The sequence below is a fragment of the Oenanthe melanoleuca genome, chromosome 1A (genome assembly GCF_029582105.1).
Source record: "Oenanthe melanoleuca isolate GR-GAL-2019-014 chromosome 1A, OMel1.0, whole genome shotgun sequence".
Taxonomy (NCBI): Eukaryota; Metazoa; Chordata; class Aves; order Passeriformes; family Muscicapidae; genus Oenanthe; species Oenanthe melanoleuca.
This window is the reverse complement of record NC_079334.1, coordinates 55,159,563-55,182,506: the sequence shown is the minus strand read 5'-3', so window position 1 is coordinate 55,182,506 and position 22,944 is coordinate 55,159,563. Positions and strand designations below refer to the sequence as shown.

Below are 22,944 nucleotides of genomic sequence, written 5' to 3'. Positions count from 1 at the left end.
AAATCTTCTTTCTAGAGCTTATTTTGACTTTGTCAAAAAAAATTCAGTGTGTTCTGATTTTAGCAGAAAGAGTTCTTGTAAAAAAAATAATAATCTGTCCACATGCAGTCACCTTGTTCTTTCTATCACTAAGGGCTGAGCAAGAGGGTCTAAGAAACCAGGCAGCCACACCTGCCACACCTCAAAGCAAAATCCTGACCAGTAGACAGCATGGTTAAAGGAAAGAACAGGGATTTTCCCTTAGTGATTCAAAGGCAATTCATACTGCAATTAAAGTATCAAGTTCAGATGTGCTCACAATTCATGTGGTTATAAAAGCAAAAGTATCCAGATGCATTAATAAATAAATAAACAAACTGTGAATGGGGTAAAATGTTTAGCCTGAGTCAAGCCTCTCCCCAGGGATGAGAGAGCCACAATGGTCCTGGCAGGGATCAGCTGGGCAGGGATCAGTTGGGCAGGATCAGCTGGGCAGGGATCAGCTGAACAGGGATCAGTTGGGCAGGATCAGCTGGGCAGGATCAGCTGGGCAGGGATCAGCTGGGCAGGGATCAGTTGAACAGGGATCAGTTGAACAGGGATCAGTTGGGCAGGATCAGCTGGGCAGGATCATTTGGGCAGGGATCAGCTGAACAGGGATCAGTTGGGCAGGATCAGCTGGGCAGGATCAGCTGGGCAGGATCAGCTGGGCAGGGATCAGCTGGGCAGGATCAGCTGGGCAGGATCATTTGGGCAGGATCAGCTGGGCAGAGATCAGCTGGGCAGGATCAGCTGGGCAGGGATCAGTTGGGCAGGGATCAGCTGGGCAGGATCAGCTGGGCAGGATCATTTGGGCAGGATCAGCTGGGCAGAGATCAGCTGGGCAGGATCAGCTGGGCAGGGATCAGCTGGGCAGGGATCAGTTGGGCAAGATCAGCTGGGCAGGGATCAGCTGGGCAGAGATCAGCTGGGAAGATGTGATAGGCACACTCTGGCTCAAGGTGTGCAGAGACCCTGATGTCATTAGTATCTCCCACCCTCTCCTGGCTGTGGGCCAGTGGGGATGAACATCTTAATTCTGACAAGATGCCCAGCCCAGGTCACAGCTACCCTCACAGGGAGGAGAGCAAACACTGCCTTTTTGTTGACAATTTGCAGGCTAAAATGCTGCCAACAAATACAAATAAAAATGTAAAAATACATTTGCTGCACCTGGTTCTTTATTTTTCTCTGAAATATATGACTAAGCTTTGCTCTGACATGAGTGGGAAGGCAATATAACTACTATTTGTGTATTGAAATGGACATTAAAGCAGTGCAGTATCCAAACAGCCTAGCTAGAGAGATGAGAAAAGAGAATATCAAAAAGCTGTATGGGGTATCCCACAGCTCTTCACACACAACCACCAGAAGCAGCTACCTGAAAACAACAATGTTTCTATATCCAAAGTTTTGTAAAGAACTTTTAAAAAACTATATAAACACAGTAAATTTTTTGCAGAAAAGAATACAAAGTTCAAAGCATCTGAGAAATTGCAGTTACCACCTCTGCAATTTGCCTTTTCCCTGGAAATGGTTGGCCATAAATGTACCCATATGCACTGGGATGCTTTTATTTACACCCCCTGGGCAAGCCAGGCACAACTGGAGAAATTGTCTTCACAGTATATTACACGACTAGGAGCACTCCTCATAGGATGGAGAGACAGATGGCTAAGATGAAGGATGACAAGGAAATATAAGATCACAACAAGAAGGCAAACAAAAAAACAAAAAATCCCTGTCCCTCACAATATAAAACCTAAAGATCACTCACTAAAGTGAGATGATCAGGAACATGTTTTAACAGAAAACAATTTCTGCAAGTGTGTGCATCTGAATGGTGGGGACTGTGATCAGGCAGTAGGGAAAGCAGAAACTTCAGAGGGTTAAACTGAGAGATGAGGGGGCCATGGATTGTGCCATGGACTTGCCCCACAGTGAGTCAATGCCACAACTGGGGGAAACCTGCAGCCCCAAAAGCCATAAAACATCTGGCTGCTGCGAGCTGGAGCAGTGCAAGGAGGGCAGGATCTGCCTGTACCTGCCCTGTTTCTCATACACCTTCCTCAGGGTATGTGGCTAGAGCAGGAGTGGGATATTAGCCTGGGCATCCCTTTGGCCTCATAGCATTTAGCAGGTCTGAGAGGTGATGCTCGTGGCTCTAAGTAAAACAGGGCACCACAGACACACAGACACACAGTGCTGCCACATAACTCAGCAGTGTTAGCCCCAGCACCCTGCTGAGCTGGCTCACCTGCTGGGACAGAGCTGGCCATACCAGGATGGACACAGCAAAGGGAACCATTCCAGCCCAGCCAGCCTCTGCCATTAAACCTGCAGGGCAGGGAAGCATACCTGTCTTGCTTAATGAGCCTCTGTAAACATTAACTGGGCAGATCTCTAATTACTTAAACATGCAAAGCAGTGGTTAAAATCATCCAGCCTCTTTTCTGCTATGGCAGTTGGGCTCACTGATCTCACACAGCAATAAAAGGGCCACTCAGGTTAATTGGAGGATATATCTTAATTACCTATATGCCTGGAGCTGACCAGGCAGCCCAGCCAAGTCCCCATTCTGGTGGCCTCCTAGCTCTAAAAGGAGCTGTGCCAGGAGATCCCCTTACACTGTTTACCTGCCTCTCCTCCAGCCTTGCTTCCCTGAAACAGAAGGAAGTCAGAACACCTTCTGACTAACAAACTCACCCAAAGAGGGTGTGTTGTATCTCACAGAAATTGTACCTCACAGAGCAGGGTACACCCAAGAAACGTCTCCAGCAAGCACCAGCTTTTCCCAGAGGCTAGTTTTGTGCATATAACATAGAGGAGCAGGCTTTGAGGAGGCTGCTCCTGTGCAGAGATCACGGGAGGGAGCCCGGGGCTGCTCGCCGCCCACGGCACCATCCGGCTGCTGCCAGGGCTGCTCCAGCTGCCCTGCCCTGCACCCACAGCACCCCATCTGCACAGAGACAGGGCTCTCCTCACAGCCTCACTGCTTTCCCCTTCCCACAGGATTGTTCTCCAGCAGGAGAAAAGCACCCCTGACTGGATTTCATCTGATCAACCTGGGGCGAGGCACAGAAAATCCCGTGTCCATCTGGCCATCCTCCCTGCCCCTGCCTGGTTCCTCCCACTCCATTAAGACAGGACCTGTGGTTTTCTGCCACAAGAGAGGTGGAGACTCCAGCATGTGGTGAACATCCTTAACACACAAATGCCCAGGAGAAGAGTGAGAGGGAGAATGAGCACAAATCAGAGCACAGTTCAAGAGTCAGCAAAGTGCCTTTCCCCACTGCACTGCACAGACCTGGCTGCAGGGAAGCAGATACCACACTGAAAACCAGGACACTGAACAACTGCAGTTTGCTTAGCCCAGCACTGCCTATGCTGCAAAGTCTTCTGCACAGGTTTCCATATAAATGGCTCCAAAGAGCAGCAAGCCAAAGGAGAGAGTGATTTAACCATGACCAGACAGCCCATTTCCCAACCCTGGGCAGTTTTACACAAACCATTGCAGGAGCTGACTCTGCTGAGTCACCCTGCTTGGTTTGACTCCTCTCTGCTCCCCAAGGAGCACAAGCCAGCACAGGCCAGCTCCTACCCCTTGATACTGGCTCACAAATCAATGGCAGGAAGCTGTGCTCACATTGCAGGGCCCTTGTGTGCCAACAAGCTGGTGAAGGAGCACATCTGGATACATCCTGCACACACCACTTGTCTCCATCCTTTTTTTTCTCCCCACTCTCTCCTGAGTTTTCTAAACTCGTGGATTTCCAGACCCATGGTTTGGAAGAAACAAAGCAGGGGGGGAAAGAGAACAAGTGTGGATAAAACTCAAGGCAGCCTGAAATCCCAGCAGCCTCCCCAGAACCACCTCTCTCCAGCTGGAGGGGCTGCACCCAAAGATAGAGGCCATTTCTTTATTTTGGAAGTGTAACCAGAGTTACCAGGACAATCCTCTGAAGCCAGCAAAGTTTCCTAAAGTGTGAGAGAGGCCAGAAACCAGCCCTTTCTATTCCCCCTCTTTGTTTGGATCAGGAATTTGCAATCCAAATCCCAGCCACAGCAGAGCAGGCAATGAGCCTAGCTGCTGTAAAAAGCATCTTGGAGAGTTCCTGAGGCTGTGTGCCAAGGAGCTGCTGCAAGACAAGGAGAACTGAGTTAGAAAAAAGCCTATATGCATATAACTCCATTCAGATAGCAAATAAAAACCTGTCCTGCAGTGCAAAGGAATGTGATAGTTACCAAGTGCTCCCCTATAGCTGCAAAAGAGTCCTTGAAATATTAACAGGGTTATCAGCACTCAGTTATCAATTACAGTAGTGCCTAGATAATTCAAGGGACTGAGCCAGACCTCATAAATATGGACACTTTCTTAATGCAAAACTCTTATTATCAGAGAATTTGTTACCTTTTAAAACTGAAATTTGCTAATCTTTTAAACTTACAAATTTAGAAAGGCAGCAATCTATAGGAAAAGAATTATTCAGTTGTTTATTTTTGCAATCATTTATTACTGTTTTTTCATGTGCTCTGTGTGTTTTCAAGACAGGTGTTTTTAAACATGTTTATTGAGGTTTTGATGTTAGTACAGTGCAGCTGCATTTTGTATCCCAAAATCTGTGGCAGGTTCAAGCTGAAGAATTTCTAGGTGGCAAAAATTCACACAAATGAAAGCTGGGAGCTTTGTACCCACAGAAGGAAGTGATGAGTGCTGACACTCTTGCCTACATGGATTAAGAGCTGAGTATTGCACACAGAGCACTGGAACAAACCTTGCACTTGATATGAGTCCATGTGGTCATACAGACCTGAGGGAGGGGCAGTACAACATTTTCATAACTTAAAAGGACTTTCTAGAAACTTTCAACCTTCCAGAGGGACATAATGCAAGCATGGGGAAAATTATATATCTCCTTCAAGAAAAACCACCAAAGCCAAGGGCAGAGCCTAAACCCACCTAGTTACTGCCTCCTCTTTAGCACCATCTCTATGTCTGTCCAACCCTGTGCTGAACTGCTCCAGCATAAGGCAAAAGAAATCCTACCAAAAAAAAAAAAAAGTTAGTTTTTCTTTGGTTGCAAATGCAAAGCAGCACTAAGCTAAATGAGGGGCTGACTACCACAGCTCCTCCCCATCTCTGCACTGGAACTCATCTCATACTGCATTGAGCTGTTTCTTCACACCAAGTAAGAACTTTTTTGTTTGTTTTTTATTACTAGTTTGGCTTTTTGTCAACTCTCAGCCTCCCTTGCATTATCTTCTACTCATTCAATGAACTCAGCTGTTTCTTTGTGCTAAGTCAGAAGCCTCTTTTGTTGGGGCTCTTTATTGGCAGATTGGCTTTTTGGAAACTTGGTGCATGGAAACAGCCCAGCACAAGATCATACAGGTGATGGGAAGCAAAGGGTTGTGACAGCCAGAAGCAAGAATGGTTCATCTTGCAGCAACTTGCATCCTGTGACATTTGTGAATAACTTCCAGCCCCCTTCATGGATCTGCTGAACCACCTTATTGTGGATTCTTAAGCTTATTTTGATACCAAGTTCAGGAGAAGACAGCAATACTGTTACCAACACACACCAAATTACACAACTCAGGCAGTTCAAAGGGCTAACTGCACTCACAATTTATTAATATGAATGTTTAATTTCTGCAGCAAACAGAGAAAAGGAAATAATTTTTCCACCAGCAAGTGCAATTTTCTATTTAAGGAAGGTTCTCAAGGAAATGCAAAACCATGAATCTTATCAATTTATCAAGCTTTATCTTAAACCCAGCTGCACTTCTTTGGATCCCTTCACAGAGAGGTTATCCCAGGAATTTGCTTCCCTAAAGGTTTCAAACTGCCTTCTAACATCCCACCTAAATTTATTTCGTTCACTTACACGTTTTTTCTTTGAACTACCCCTCTCCTGTATTTCAGGGATGTAGGTAGCAGTCATAGTCTTCTTTGGTTTTATTTTGCAGTTAGAAGGATGCAATCTTCTACCATAAATGATACCTCCAGTAAAACAAATTCTCTGTTCCCCAATTTATCCTCTTTACAACATACATTAGCTTTTCTTGACTAGCAGCAATCAGAATTGGAGAGAGATGAGATATTTGCAGTGCCTTGTACAGCTGCATGCAATACTTCACTTTATACATTAAACCCATCTCACTTATTGAGCCCCTGTGGTTGAAGCCCCATGCACCATTGCATTTTTTCTGCTGACATTTTTTATGCTTCCATGTACCTGAACCAACTCAAATACATAGACAGTGGGCAGGCAAGAAAATTAAGTCACCCAAATAGTGTAATTTCAGAAAATGGAGTAATTTTCCATTCCAGTATGTGACAAGCACCCTAAGTACTATATAACTTGATGGAGGGCCCATCTCCAAAGAGAGGGCCTGGCATATCACACCCAGGTAACAATATATTGATTTCTTCAGAGAAGCAGCAGCCTTTCCTCCACATAAGCAGCAACACATGATCCAACCAAAGGAAATGCAAGAGGTGCTGAAATGTTATCACGTGGAAGCAAACATGTTCCAAGGGATTTTGTGACTCATAAATTATCATAGAGAAAATTAAACGCTACAAAATACCTAAGAACAGAAACAGAAAACAAATTAATCAAGGTGTCTAGTAAGGAACAGAAACAGTGGTGGTTTCTAAAGGTTGGATTATCAATTATTGTGCTTTCCAAAAGGGGTTATATTACCGTGGAGTTCTCATAGATCAGTTTCTCATTTGCTAGAGGACCAGCTCTCAGCAGCAAGTTCAGCACCCCAGCCCATGACCTGACCAACTCTGCCAGGTGCCTACACCCATGGATCCCTCCCACTGGATCAGGAGGATGGAGCAGGGGCTCAACAGTGAAAACAGTGGGACACAGGAAGGGATGGCACAGGTCACAAAACCAGTCAGAGCCTTGGTTTCAATAATCGTGGTAGGATAAAAGGGAGAAGCATGGCAAAAAGAAAAAAGCACTGGAAATGCAAATACATGGCTGTGAAATTATCAGACTGAGCTCTCTGTTGAGTGCATGGGCAGATCCAGTGACCCTCAGGGAATCTTACCTGCTGAATGAGCCAAGAAAACGCCTTGCTGGGTATTGGGCAATTCATGTAATATGACTACAGCAGTAAACACAAAGGCTCTACAGTGCAAAGAACAACACTGGGAATTTCACAACTGCTGAAATCTCAGCCTGATTTCTCTAAAATTCAGTTTCATCACAGGAACAAAATTTAATTAGGTTTTTCTTATCATTAGTCACTTATATAAGTTCATTGAAATGCCCGAAAATGCACAATATCCAAAGTTTATGCAGCACTAAGGCATCCTATATGGCCACTATGGGATGTGTAGAGTGTGAGTAAAGTTGTTTGCCCCATGGGATGCTTTCCAGTCTGAGAAAGCTTTCAAAATGGCCATCAAAGTTGTCACTTTACTTTCCCTTTAGGCCTTGAAAAGAGTAATGGAATCTTTTAACAGCTACAGACTGATCAAAGAGACTCAGAGCAAAAACCCAGGGAGTCCCTGAGACAACCTCAGAGCAGGAGAAACTTGTCCTGCAGGACTAGCCCCAGGGGATAAAAAGGGATGGATACTTAACTGCCAGAAGTGGTGTGAAGAATTTTATCTGATCATCTCAGCATCTCAGCTTCAGCCCAGTCTGATGCAGGCTGGCTGAGATAAAGGAGTGAATCAGTCATCTCAGCTTAAGAAATCCCCACCACTTGGCAAAGGACATATTTTAAAAGCAGATCGTACAAAAGTTTGTAAAACTCAGTCATACAAAAGAAACATGTTCACTGCACAGAAGAGAAAAAACATCCTTGTCTCTCAGTTCTCACCTGAGTTTATTGCCATTAATCAGTCATGTCCATCAATGCTGTTAGCAGTAAATAGGAATTTCTTAGTTTAAAGCCTCTTAAAGCTGAATAAAGTCCCAGACACTCTTATTAGCTGAGCCACAGGGTTGCTGAGGCACAAAGACACAAGTCAATAAAGGCAACTGCACAAGGGATAGAAAAAAATACAGTCAACATCAACACCCAGACTGGGCCACACAGGTGCTGCTCCCACAGACTGCAAAGACAGCAAGCACTGACACTGAGCAGCATGCCCTGCACCTGGAGCTGGACACGGATGTCCCACGACTGCTTGTGCTGCCCACCCCTGTGGGACTCTCAGCACTTGTGCTGTGGCTCCCTGGGCTCTGCACAAGGACAGGGGACAAAGGATTGTGTCTGCAAAACCCCTGGAAGCTGCAGCCAGCACCATCACTGAAGTCTGTACCCCAGAGCTGCCAGAGGGAGTGCAAGGGCTGCATGGGCAATGCCCTGTTTCACCAGGCACATCTCAGGGGCATCCCAGGAGGGGATGGACCCTGCCCCAAGCCCTGCACCAATGTATCCTCCTGAGTGGCAGCACAGTGGGCAGAAGAGGGTGCAGAGTGGATGAGAAATCTGCCCTGCCTCCCCAAATGCAAGAGGGAAGGCAGTGACAAGGGAGGCAAGCCCTGTGCTGGTGGGCAGCTGCCAGCCAGCCCCCAGTGCCTGCTGCCCAGCCCAGGATGTCCCCAGCACTGCAGGCTGCTCTCTCACAGGGCAGGCAGGCAGTCTGCCTGCTGGTTATCCTCATTATTTACAGCAGCTATTACAAAAGCAGCCCAACAAGGTCTCTGCTGTGCATGGCCCTGTACAAACTTGCAGGAAGCAAACCCCAGAGATGCAGCACCTTGCTGCACAACAGAATAGGGCAAATAGATCCAGTGAGTGCAAAGGGAGAAAGGAGAAAAAAATAAGGAAGAAGGAAAGATGAACACCAGCATGAATTGTGCAACAAGCTTTCAGCATCTACCAGGTCCCAGAACACACCCAGGGTCCCCACTCTGCACAACCAGTGCAAACCACCAGTGCCTGCTGTCAGCAGAGGTGTCAGACTGCCAAACTCAAGGAAGAATAATGTCAGGCAGCTTGGTAAGTAGGACTTAAAAGTTAATCTGTCCCCATGTATCAATCAAAAAATCTCAGAGAAATGTACCCATATCACTCTAACTTGCACCAAATCCTTTGGCAAACACTCTGCAAAAGGAACCAGAAGGCACCAGCAGGTTCATGAGCTTGGGAAACTGAAGTTAAGACGGGATTTAAACTAGCAGGCAATTATCTGCCAGATGGAGAGCTCATCATGCAGAGCACACATCACTAAATTACGCTGTGCCAGTAAGAGGAGGCCAACACCAGAAATACACCCGTGAGAAGGAAACTGAGTCAGGCAAGGGAACAGCTGAGCCCAGCCCCTGCCCAGAGCCCTCCAGCCCATGTGCAGTGAGCCCTGGCTGTCTCCAGCAGCAGGGAGCACACCCGGAGCAGCCACCGCATCCAGCGACGAGCAGCAACACGTCCACGATTACCAGCAAGTCTGTCAGCACGGCAAACTGCACTGAGAAAGAGGATTAAACAGGAGAAGGTGGGCTGGACTCTCAATATTTAGCAGAGTAACTTAAGTCTGAGCCCATGAATTCTTCCATAACTGACCCTTTAGCCCATCGGGGCTGCTCCACATAAAATCAGAATACATTTACAAATAGTTAAAGCCAGGAGGCAAACAAATCATCTCTGATCAACAGGAAAGTACTCCATGGAATTTCCCAAGGTTCTTGTTTATTTTACTTTTAAGCTCCCAGGTGAGAAGAATTCAGCTCCTGGTTACAACCAGAAGTGACCTAGCCCTGACACAGCCTGAAAGGCTCATGATCCCACTTTTTTATGGCCTAAACAGCATCCAGCAGCTGAAGGTAAAAGCCAGACTGGCCACAGTGCTGCTGAAGCAGAGGTGTCCATGCACATGAGCCAGAAAGCCTCCCCTCCTGCACCCTCCAAGAGTGGTGAGATTCTGTGGCTTATGGCACCTACTAAAGAGATGGGAAATGTGAGTCCCACGACAGCTTCTGAACCTTCTTCGGCTCCTCTTTAATGTATAGCACAGGGAGAGCTCTTAGATCAAGGGCTGGAGCCCAGCCCATCTCTGCCCTGGCTGAGTGTCCTGATTGCTATGCTGAGTGAAGTGCCCAAGCTGTAGTGGGATGGCATTTCAAGTATTCCCACTTTACAGGACACTTAACTGCCTAAAACAGAATAGGGCTGCAGAGAACAGGCACCCACAAGTGAAATGCTGTAGCACTTGCTGGTTAGATCCAAGTCCTCTTAATAGACCTAAGGTGTGAAAGGTGCCAAACACCTCTCCCCAGTCACACTGAGTGGTGCCCTGGTGAAAGCACTGGTGTGGGACAGCTTCTACATGATTTAAACTAAATGCACACAGCCAAATCAATTTTAAAACTAAAAATCACAGCTTGAATGTTCAAGGGTCTCTTTTAGAAACAGAGTACGAACACCACTGGCTGAGCCAGTTCCTGGAAAGTTCAAAAGTGCTGTGACAGGAATTCAATGCAATAAGCTCAGTGACTTGCTAGCATTGGTTTTGAATAGGATCAAGGAGTCTGATCTGTGGCTAGTGAAAGGAAAGAGCAAACCCAACCAGTCCAGCAGATCTTTGTGCCTGTGATGTGTGCTCTGGTGGTAGCTACAGAGATCCACCTTGACTACATTAGCTTCAAACCTAACAGCCAAGACAGACTGCTAGGTGCTGGCCATCACATACTGGAAACTCAAATCTAAGAACATAGCTTTGCCCCTTTTGGTGGGTCCCAGAACCTTTTCCTTCTTCCTGAAACTGGGCCTAGGTCCCAGACCCCACGGCAGGCAGGAGATGCCATGCTGACAGCAGTTGTTAACGAGGGATTTTTCTTTTGTCTCCTTCAAAAAGCACTGAAATATTTTGACCATACAAGTCATTTCCAGAAGTGCTGGAGGCCTGATGGAGTGTAGCATCTATCACATCAGGAAATGGTGTTGAAAACAGATTACTTTCCTTTGTATGTGATAAACATAACATGTCTATGTTTATCATGTGGTCCCCTGAGGATTTATTAAAGGTTTGCTATTCCATTTATTTGCTTTTTTTGTGCTTGGCAAGGGTAAACACTGGAATAAATACGAAGGTGGTTATAGCTTAGCAGCACTAACAACTTGTTGAAACAAAGTCCAACGGTTTTCCTTTCTCTCCAGCAAATCCTACTTTTTTGTTCAAGTGCTTTTTTCAAGTGCAGAGATGATCTTTCTGAAGTATTTTTAAATTTTCTTTCTTTGTTGAATGCCAAATCCCCATAAAAGCATACTTTCCCCCTTCATTCACTCAAACTCTTGACGTTATTTAAAGTATATCCTAACATTATTCACAGCAAAACTTTTCCTCTTTGCAAATTACAGGCTCCCCCATCTTTTCTATCTAGTCTGCTAAGCCTGCTACTACAGGTAGTTTGCTGTAACAGAAATAAGTGCACTCCAAAAGAAAGCAAACTCTTCCGTTCTGGCACACACATTCAGGGTGGGCTCATCCCACTGACCTTTAGCCACCTAACAACAAGGTAATCAGCCCAAGTCAGTCACTCACATTCCCTCTTTAATCAGTGGGGTGAGATGGGCATTTCCAGCTTATCAACCAGGCATGGCTGCAACCTACATTTGAAGCACTTGAAGAGATATAGAGGATGATCATGGTACCAGATCTGACCATAAAAGCCAAGCTGTACCTTTGATAAAGCTGTTTTCAATCCAATAAGATCAACACATTGCAATTCATTCTCAAGCAAAGTCTTAATAATTAAAAAAAAATGCATTAGGCAAATATCAACAGATTTCAAAATTTTCACTAGAGATTACATCCTGCCCTTTTTGGAAATTGTATTACTTCTATAAATAGTTCAGTGTTTTTCAACCCTGGAAAAAGAGCTCCATTGGAGGGGAACAATAATACTGTCACTTGTCACAGAAATACAAAGTGGCAAAACTGAATTTAATTAGGTCTCAGATGTTCTTTGTTTCAAGTGGACAACCACTGTGAACAAATCTATGAAGAACTGAACTCCTTGTCAACTTGTTCTGTACTTTGATTTATGCAATCATTTGTCCAACTAGTCTTAAAAAAGGAGCAGACAACAAAAAAGCCTATCATTGAGAAAAGACAGTACTACCATGCTTGTTTCTTGAATGGCAAAGTAGATGTCAGAGTAGTTAGGAGTACTATATTACCTAAAAACATCATAATTCCCACAGAAACCTGGACAGAAAAACTGTAACATGGAAGATTGCCAAAGACTGTCATTAGATCTGATCTGAGTATCTTCAGCTCTTCTAACTCCCCTACATTTCCTAAATACTTTCCATAGATATTTTTGGAAATGCAAGCCAGTAGGCCAAAGGAAGCCAAAAGAGACAGTTGCCCAAACCCTGTGGCTTAGGCAATAGTGAGGTAAGCAGGTAAGTTGTGTTGTTATCTCAAATACTCAAACATAGAGAGCTTCTCCTCACCAACTGACTCTCAAAACCCTGCGGGCTCAAGAAAGAGAGGGTGAAGGAATGGAGAGCACAGATCCTGTGTCTTGACATTTGATCCTTCCCTTACTCATCCTCCATGCATGAGCATTGCTGCTAGAGTTGCCTACACTGCTAAATATTGAAAAGGTACTTGCACACAGGCTTAGAGAGGTTTCTGCTTCACATTTAGTTATGTGCTGCTGCAACTTTCAGAGCAGTCATATTGCCAGGGTCTTTGTACCAGTCTCACCTGACCCACAAGGCAATTGAGGGGCTCAGTGAAGCTGCTATGTCCAACAATTGCTGTATCCAACACAACCCATGGATGTGAGCCCAGCTGTGCCCATGTGTGCAGCAGCTGCACATCTGGCTGAGCTGGAACCACCATCACAGGTGTGGCACGCTCTCATCACACACCCCTGGACCCCTGAACTCTGACCACTGGCCAGCCCAAAGGCTGGAGACAACTTGTCAGCTGCAGGGGTGTCTGACAGACCTGCTGCACTCTGAGGAGGAGGCAGATCACAAGTGAGTCACCCCAAACCCTCAGTGAAGATGCTGGGAGGTACCAGGATGGCAAGATGCTCTGACCAGACTGGTTGAAGTGTAAGGATGCCTGGGTTCCCATCCAAGTGTCTGCTAAGGGTCTCTCAATCACCCTACAGAAGAGCAGTGAGCACACTACCTATTTTCATTCACCTAATGTTGTACTTTAAACCCTCACACTATGTTCCTCAGTTGTGGGATGTCAGAAAATGTATTTAGTTCCAAGATGGGAGTCAGCAAAGGATGGGAGCTCCAAGGTATTAAGTACATACACTGAAGGAAAATGGGCTGTTCAATGAGCAGATGTAAAATGATAGGCTTTATCAGCAGCCAGACACTTCCTCAGGTAGCACTTGGGATGTTGGAGATAATGCAGTATAAAATCCCACTGCTTCACATCACCTGCTTTCCCCACCACTACCTCCACTGCACTTTGCTATCATGCTAACATCAAAACTTAGAAAACTGTTCCTGTATTCTAAACAAAGGGTTCTTTAGCCATTACTTGGACAACAACTCAATGTTTATTCTGTATTTGGCAGTTTGCAGCAGGTTCTGCAACCCCAGCCTAAAACAATTCTGAAATGTCTGATCAGAAAAAGAGAACCAGAGAGGATTCTTCTGAACTCTCGAGTGAGGTCAGAAGGAAGAATACTTCAGTGATGTGTGAGATGGAAGCAAATCACAAGAGAATACACCAAGGAAACCAATTCTTTAATATACCCTGAGGCTTAAAAAATAATCAAAAAGCACAAACAAATTACTAATCCAATTCTAAAAAATGCTAATTACAACTATCGCCTCATTTGCAAATAATGTGAAAATTAGAGGAAAAAAGGGTTCAAGGTAATCCCACTACCATACTTCTCTACATTTAATTTCTTTCCCATGAGACTTGATAACAAGTAAAGCCTATTAGATCTTTCTCACTGTCATATCTCCATTCTTACTCTTCCCATACTTTATCCTTGTTACCTTAGCTTCTCTCTTTCCCAGAAATTGCTGAGAAAAGTATCAACATTTTATTTATTGACAGACAGAAGATACCTTTTATCTCAGTAAAAAGTCAGTTTTCAGTCAGACTTCCACTAAATATTTTCCCCTCATTGCCATAGATGTTTTCCTGTCTTTTGAAACAAAAATACACCACTCCTATGAAACCCAGGCATGAAGTGGAAGGAAGCCTGTACAGAACCAACAAGGCAACCACAGCTTTTTATCAGCTGGAACACATCACACAGCTGAAAACAGAAAGTCACATTCCAGCAGGCTGGAAGGACACACATCTACAATGCACCTTGCTGTAGCATAAATTAGAATATAGAACCTATATGGATGCAAGAAAGGATACAGGTAGCTACAGCAGATCCAGGAATTACCCCAACCTTAATTGATGGTCACTTTTCTTCATTTGGTATTTTAGGACAATAAATGTAAATATTCAAAGTCACCACAACTAGCTCTTATCAATATCCTTCACTTCAGTCCCACCAAACACACCACACAACGACTGGGGACACAATCCTGCAGCTTGTGTCAAGCCATATTTCTAAATGGTGCCTCACCATTGCCTCCCAGGCCCCAGCAGCCCCAGCTGCTGCCTCCTCCCCTGGCTCTGCAGAGGGATGGATGCACGAGGGAAGAGCCCAAGGTCCCAGTGTGCAAATCCCTGCAGCCACACAACAGGCTCCAGCACCTCTCCCGCTGCAAGGGGAGCACTCTCCCCCCAGCCACTCCCATCTCCTACCTGTGTAAGGCACAGGATCCCTGCACCAGCTGCCTGCAGGAATGTTTCCTGGAAGGGGCCATGGAGAGCAGCTTGGGTGCCAAGTGCCCCTTGCTGTGCTGGAAGCGTGTCCCTGGTGGCAGCTGCCCTGCAGACCTGTCCCCAGAGCTCACCAGGTCCCACTGCCCAAAGGTGGGGACAGCAGCCTGGGCTCCTGCCCAGGGCTCCAGCACAGTCCTGAGGGGTCACACCACGCTCACCCTCCCTGCCCAGAGGTGTCCCTGTACCTACAAAGATACCTGCTCGCCAAAATTTCCCTTCTCCCTTTAATCTCACATCTTGCCACACACAAGCAACCCCCAACACTTTGTATCTCAGGCACACCTTTCTCACAAGGGCTGCACCAAAGTATTGCATCATCTGTGTTTGTATGGAGATGGCACAGACCCGGAGATCCAGGATCATTAGCAATAAGGACTTTTAAATCACAGTAATAATGAAGATTCCTTACCAAGCTCTGAGTAAAAGTTCCCAAAGTTGATTGTAACACAAACAAGCTCTATGTTAATTTCTATCTGCTGATAGTCAATAACCCCGCTGAATGCCACTGGATATTTAAAGCTAAAGAAATGTACTTGAGCTTGCACAGTCCTCAAAAATGCTTGGGTGCCTATCCCTCACTGCCTGAGGTGCTACACCTCCCAGAAGTGTACACTGTATGTTGCATAATGATATTTCACTTTTATCTGGACCACTCGAAGCTGCAGCATCCAGCCGGGCTGGGTTTTGCTGCGCTGCTGGCTCAGGCTGGTTCCCAGAGGAGTTTGCACACACATCTATTGTGTCCCACCGAGCTGCTGCTGGGGATAAGTGGGACTGCTTGTGGCAAGGCAGCCAAGCAGGTGCCAGCAGTGCTTGCAATGTGACACCCAGGCAAACCTGAGTAACATTTGTGCAAAGCTGATGCCCTACCAGCCTTCCCCCCACTGCCCCGGCAAGAACTGCAATATAATGTGTAACAAGCAAACCCAACGCGACTTCAGCAAGGTTTAACCCGTTTTCTGACCAAATAAATCCCAGTTCAACATTATCATGAGCATTACTGCAGACAAAAAGCAATCATATTTAACCATAACACTAAGAAATCACAGACTGATTGACTCTTGACCACCTGTTTTAGAAGGTCAGAGTAAAATCTTGCCCCTCCTGGAAAGTAGGTGCAGGATTTCAGCAGAGCCCAGATCCCACCTCAGTTGTTAAAACACCATGATGTGCAGACATGGGAATATAAAGGCAAAGCTCTGCCCTACTGAGGAAAACCTTGAAGGTACAGTAGAAAAAGGAGACAGTGCCTTTTTAAGAGACCCCTGGAGCACTTCTGGAACAGCTGCATGCAAAAGGGTCCGGTTTGTTCACTCAGCTCTGTACAACAGGCACAGGGGCACCCAGAGAGACTCACTTCAAAAGAGACAGACTTCAAAAGCTGCTTCCCAGTCCAAAGCAAAATGCTAATACCCACCACCCACACTCCTCCCTCCTGTGCCTGGGCTGGCTCCTGGCTGGCTGTGGGGCACAGCCCAGGTACCCCAGCACTGGCAAGGGCAGAGCCCTGAGCCTGCCCCAGCTGCTCACCACCCCACAGAGCTCCTGACAATGCTGACTCGAAACTCTGACAGCTTTATTAGCTCCATTTGCTTGGTCTTCATGATTCTTAAATTCTGTTTATAAGCAGAAGGCAAAAATTACCATGCTTATTTGAATAATCCCCAAGTCAATGGAAGAGTGCTGCGTTCAGCCACGTCTCAGTTTCTCAAAGCAGCTCAGTGGAGCAGCAGGCTCCTTGCTAGCCCTGCACACACTCACATCCCCTGCAGCACAACACATCGCTAAACAGAAATAAGATTTTTATAGCACCACTGTTATTTCCGACTCGTATAGAGATCGAATTCCCAAGTTCATATAGAGGTCCAGTCCTTCCCTGACCCAAGAGCAGCTGTGAGTAGCAGAGGACTGTGTTTGTCTGGGTAGAGAGGTTAATGGCTACTCCATAGACAGGTTTTTCTCAGTTAACTGGCAGGTCATTTTAGCAGATGATTTGCAGGTGTTATGCAACTCTTAGAGATAACCCCGTGGAGTACTTCTGTCTGAGCTTCTTCTCTGTCTCTTTTCTTTTTTGAGCTGTATCAGATAAATCAGAGAAACCAGGCAGGTGAGACTTTCATGGACTAATCACACAACGACAAACTGCCCTTCCAATTTCCATACAGTGAACTTCTCCAAATAAACGTCAAATGTAATTCAGTGCTTGATAAAATTATTTAAAAACCTTAGCCATAAAAACCTTAACATTTCAAGTATCTCAAGACATGAAGCAGACAGTCCATTTTGATGAACAGCACAGTTTCAAAGTTCACACCTTCACAAAACATGAAAATGATGCAGGAATAATTAATCTGCTGCATAAGAAAACAGGTCTTCACTCCTACCTGAGACTTCACCCACTTAAACCATGTAAATCATTACACTGAGAAAGGAATCGTTCATGTCAGCTATTTTTCTGCACTGAGAACACTCTCCATCTAGTTTAACAACTTTTCCAAGCTCTGTGCTTCGAGATGAGTGCTTATCTTCTGCTACCAGATAAAGAGCTACTGGTTCAAACAGACAGTGACCATGCAATCATCTGCACCTTAATCCAAATGCTTTTCTTTAAGGTCACAAGCCTACTGTCTGTTTTTCCTGCTAGTCCTCACAGGACATGGAAACAGCATTTACCTTACCACATAAGCTGCACCCCAGCGTTTAGGAAGAACCAGGAGTGGCTTTTCAGGAGACACACTGCAGCAAAATCAGTCACCTCAGTTAATGCCACTTTCATTTTTCTGAAGCAAAAAGAACCTTGCCACTTTACAGCCAAACAATTGCTGCTGGGATTATGCCACAATAATCTCCCCAAGTGTGATTTTACATACATAGTACTTGGAGCTTTTTTCTTTTCTACAAAAAGAACACAAATCTTAGTTTCAGTTTGCAGAGAGAGGCAGCAAGGAAAGTATCTAGCTAAACCTTTGAAAGTCAACAGAAATATGGGATCAGATCCACAGTAAACTTTATAGAGTGGCACCTGCAGAGGAAATTACTCATTGCATGATTGATGTCACAATTAGAGGCATAAAAAGTAATTCCATGATAAACAAGCAACTGAGCAGAAAAAAAATAATATCCTAAGAGCATGTTTGTGCTCAAATAAAAGTACATATTGCCAATATGGAATGGTCTTCACACACACACAGAGACACAAGTTCTCCAGTGAAGTTAATGGCACAGTATCCTTCCCTCTCCTTTTCTCTCCCCATAACAGCCCTGATTTGGGGGATGCAGTTGGCCAGTATCTGCCACTAAAGCAACTCCAGTGCCATTAGCCATGCTACACAGCCATCACACAGCCATAGCTCATTGCCTTCTGAGCTGCCATTTCTCACAGAACTGCAGGAAATGGCAAACACCATGCAGCACATCCACTCAGACCACCAGCTCTGGGCTGAGGTCTAAGAAACTACCGGACAAAATTCTGGGAACACAGGAGGGAGTAAACACGTTTTGTTGCTGAAAAAGCAGAGATACCCAATTTCAACTTTTTTTTAGAGAAAAATAAAAAGGGAGGGGAGACAGCATTACAGATACACATGCATTCCTTACATCTTTGCAAGTTAACATTATTTACCATCTTTATGGAACCACATCAGAAAAGCTCCAGGCAAGGTACCACCTCAGCTGAGGGAGTATGCTCCCTCCCATGCACACTCATATTTATTTATCCTTGTGATCCACATTTACTAAATAACTTCAAAGCACCACTTCAATGCACAGCATATAGGCTTGATACATTTCTGTGGTTCCTCTCCAAAAATTTCACCAATAAATTGCTGCTTCAGGAAACCGAGAGCTACACTCTAAACTGCAAGTCTGCTATTTCTGCCCATGCCCCCATACTGGTGTACAAACAAAATCATGCACCCAAACACTTGCTTACCTGAGACTGACACTTTCATAAGGGCTTCCAGGGGTCTGTTATTGTCCAGATCACGGCTGAGTTTGAGTTCCCCAGTGGCAGAGTCCAAAAGGAGCAAGTTTAACTCATTGCCTTGGACAAAAGTGTAGGCCAGGCTATCAGACACATCGGGATCATGAGCTGGGATCTTGCCAATCACACCAGAGGGAAAGCTGTTGGACTTGTTGGTCACGTAGTTATTGAAGAGGATCTGGAAGTCCTGCAGCACGGGCGGGTTATCGTTCTGGTCCAGGAGGCGGATGTGCACAGTTGCTCGGCTCACGAGAGGGGCTGAAGTGGCCTGCACCACAATAACATACTCGGTCCGGCTCTCATAATCCAGGTCCATGAGGGCTGTGAGGTCTCCATTGAGCAAGTCTAGCTGGAAGACCTCAGGGATGTTCCCCTCTACAATCTGGTACATGATCTGTGCATTGGTCCCCTCGTCGGGATCTGCTGCACTGATCCGTGCCACAATAGAGCCCACGGGGCTGTTCTCCTCCACAAAGATATCGAACTCATCCTTCTCAAAGACAGGGGGGTTGTCATTAATGTCCAGCACAGTCACCTGAATGTCCACAGAGGCTTTCAGTGGTGGGCTGCCCCTGTCCACAGCAAAGGCCCGCAGGCTGTAGACAGCCACGTTCTCGCGGTCCAGCTTGCGCAGGGTGCGGATCACTCCAGAAGTGGGCTCAATGTAGAAGTCTCCATCTCCATCATCGCCACCCTGGAACGTGTAGAGGAGACGGCCATTGAGGCCTGAGTCACGGTCAGTGGCAGACAGCTGCAGGACACTGGTGGAGAGCGGCACATCCTCAAAAACGGAGCCCTGGTAGCGGTCGCGCAGGAAGCGCGGCGCGTTGTCATTGGCATCCAGGATGAGGATCTCAACGTACGTGGTGTCCGACTTCTGGGGGATACCATTGTCGTGGGCTGTAATGGCCAACGTGTAGGAGGCCTGGTCCTCATAGTCCAGCTCCATCAGGGTGGTGATGGTGCCTGTATCAGGGTCAATGCGGAACTGGGGGATATTGTCGTCCAAAATGTAAGTGATTCTTGCGTTCTCCCCAGTGTCTTCATCAGTGGCACTGATGGTGACAATCGAGGTGCCAATGGGCTTGTCCTCACTGACGCTCACTGTGTAGTGGGAGCTCTGGAAGACTGGGCGGTGCGTGTTGGCATCCGTGACATTGATGAAGACCTGGACGGTGTCAAAGCGAGTGCCATCAGAGGCAGTGACTGTGAGCACGTACTGCCTTTCTTGCTTGTAATCCAGGGGCAAGGCCAGTGTGATCAGCCCCCCTCCGCTCTGACTGGTGATGGCAAAACGGTTCCTGGTGTTGCCGCTGGTAATCTGGTAAGTCACAACACTGTTAACGTCCCTGTCCACTGCGGTCAGGGTCAGGACACTGCTGCCCACAGCTGCGTCCTCGTTCAGTCTGAGGTGATACACCTTCTCTGTGAAGGTGGGGTTGTTGTCGTTCACGTCCAGGACAGTGATGGACACGCTGGCTGAGGAGGTCATGACCGGGACGCCGTGGTCCCTGGCCTCCACCCCAAAGTGATAGTTTTCCACAGTCTCTCGGTCCAGCTCTGCAGCCACAGTGATCCACCCCGTGCTGTTGTTGATTTGAAAAGGGAACCCAGAGTCACCTGCTACAGGGGCACCTCCAGTGGATGGTGCCATCTCTATGAGCTTGTACTCCAAGCGGGCGTTCTCTCCAGAGTCAGCATCCACAGCCTGGATATGCAGCACCGAGTAGCCCAGAGGAACATTCTCCAGCACTGTGGCCTGGAAGGGAGTGCTCACAAAGATGGGGGCATTGTCATTCACGTCTACAACCTGCACCGACACCATACCACTGGAGTTGATCAAAGGAGGTCTGCCCCCATCCTGGGCTTTGATCCGGAGCGTGTACTCCCGGATAGTCTCGTAATCCAGAGGGTTGATTAGGTCAATGGCGCCAGAGAAAGAGTGGATGTAGAACTGGCCTTTCAGGTTGCCACTCACAATGCTGTAGTGCACCTGGGCATTGCTGCCCCGGTCCCGGTCTGTGGCCTGGACCTGCAGTATCTGGCTGTTCACCGGGGCATCCTCTGGCACCTGGACCAGGTAGCGCTTCTCACTGAACTGAGGGTAGTTGTCATTCTCATCCTCTACAGTGATGTGCACCATGGCCGTGGCACTGCGTGGTCCTGGGTCCTTGCCCTGGTCGTTGGCTTCCACCACCAGGTGGTACTCGGAGACCTCCTCACGGTCCACCGAGGCTCGGGTCCTCACAACCCCGGAACGCGGGTCAATCTCAAAGACTCCGTCACCAGCCCCGGGCTCCAGCAGGCGGTACAGCATGTTGGCATTGGCGGGGGCATCGCCATCGGTGGCACGGATGGTCAGCACCTCGTAACCCACCTCCAGGTTCTCCCGGATGCTCTCCCGGTACTCGGGCTGCTCGAACACCGGCTCGTGGTCGTTGGTGTCGCTCACAGTCACGGTCAGATAGGTGGTGGCCGAGCGGCGGCGTGGGGACCCGTGGTCGGAGGCGGTAACTTTCAGCACGTGGGTGTCCTTCGTCTCCCGGTCCAGGCTGCGGGCAGTGACCACGCTGCCCGTCTCGGCGTCGATGGTGAAGTAGTCGTTGGAGCGCTCGTCAAAGAGCGCCTCCATGGAGTACGCCAGCCGGCCGGCTTCCCCCTCGTCGGGGTCCTGGGCCCGCAGCACGATGACCGCCGTGCCGGCCGGCTCGTTCTCGGGGATGGACACCTGGTAGCTGGGCAGCTGGAACTGCGGGGGGCTGTTGAGGCTGCGCGCCCGCCGCGCTCCGCGCTCGGTGCCCGGCGGCGGGGCGCAGCCCGCGGCTCGGCGGGGCTCGGCGGCCGCTCGGAGCCGGGCGCGCCGCGGGCAGGGGCCGCCGCGGGGCTCGGCGGTGGGAGCGCGGCGCGGCGCGGTGCCCGCAGCCCTCAGGCGCCCGGCGGGCGGCAGCGCGGGCGGCTCGGCGGCGGCGGCAGCGGCGGGGCGCGCCGCGGGCCCCGCGGGCAGGTGGAGCGGCGCGGCGGCGCGGGGCGGCCGCGGGTCCCCGCCGCCCGCCGAGCCCAGGGCGCAGAGCAGCGCGGCCCAGGACACGCAGGCGGCGGCGGACAGCAGCCGCGGCATCTCCGGAGCTCAGCGGGCAGCGGGGCCGGGCAGCGGGCTGCCGCACAATCCATCCACCCGCCGGGCTGCCCGCCCGCCCGCATCCATCAGCCGCCGGCCCGCCCCCCCCGCCGCCCTCGCCTCCCGGGCACCGCCGGCCCCGAGCCCCGCGCCCCGTCCCGGTCCGCGGGCAGCGCGCTGGAGAGCTCCAACTTTTCCACCTTAAACTTTGAAGTGAGTTCAAAATGGCTCCTCTCCTCCTCCTCCTCCCGCCGCCGCTCCCCAGAGGGCGATTAGCATAAACCTGCTGCTCCTCTCCTTCGCCAAAAAGAAGAAAAGAAAATCAAATACCGAGGTCCCCCCTCCCCGCGGCGGGCCCGGCCCACGGGCGGCGCGGTCCCGCGTGGCTGCGGACACGGCAGAGCCGCTGCGCCCCGTCCGTCCCGTCCCGTCCCGTCCCGTCCGGTGCGGTCCCGCTGCAGCCTCCCGGCCCGGCCCGGCTCGGCTCGGCTCCGCTGGCAGCGCGGAGCGCGGCGGGCGCTGCCCGGGGCGGGGTTTCTGCCGGCCCCGCCCGGCCCCTCCCGGGCGGCGGCGGGGGCCGGGCCGGCTGCGGCCCCGCGGGCTGCGCTCCGCGCCCGGGGCGGCTGCGGCCCCGCGGGGCCGGGCGGGCTCGGGGCCGGTCCCGCTGCGGCCGCTCCGCCCGGACCGAGCTCCCGGGACCGGCTCTCGCCGCTTCCCCGCGCAGCAGCCACCTGTCGTCTCAGATCCGCCGTCCAGAGCAAAGTTAAACACAAATACGTTTAAGTTCATTTTATTTAATCTCACTATGGAGGGGAGAAAATAAAGTGAAATTACTTTCCAGGGCAAAATAAGCATCATGTGGAGGCCCAAGGGCTGCTGCCAGTGTCCCGGCTCAAGATCTGCTGCCGTGCTCACGCCTTGCTCTGAAACGCGCAAAGCCGCAGGCAGGATCTGGAGCCTCGAGTTAAAGATTTCTTTTGGGCAATCGCACATAAGGATAAACGGGACGCAAAC

The 22,944-nt window shown here is 48.6% G+C and overlaps 1 protein-coding gene across 1 annotated transcript in view; it reads right to left on the bottom strand.

The window, feature by feature from the left end:
* Positions 1–21,659, bottom strand: part of CELSR1 (cadherin EGF LAG seven-pass G-type receptor 1) — a 160,859-nt gene extending 139,200 nt beyond the window's left edge. The window contains exon 1 of the mRNA XM_056482024.1: positions 18,762–21,659. Coding sequence (XP_056337999.1) covers positions 18,762–21,444 — 2,683 coding nt within the window. The 5' untranslated portion in view covers positions 21,445–21,659. The remainder of the gene's footprint in view (positions 1–18,761) is intronic.
* Between the last annotated feature and the right edge of the window lie 1,285 nt (positions 21,660–22,944).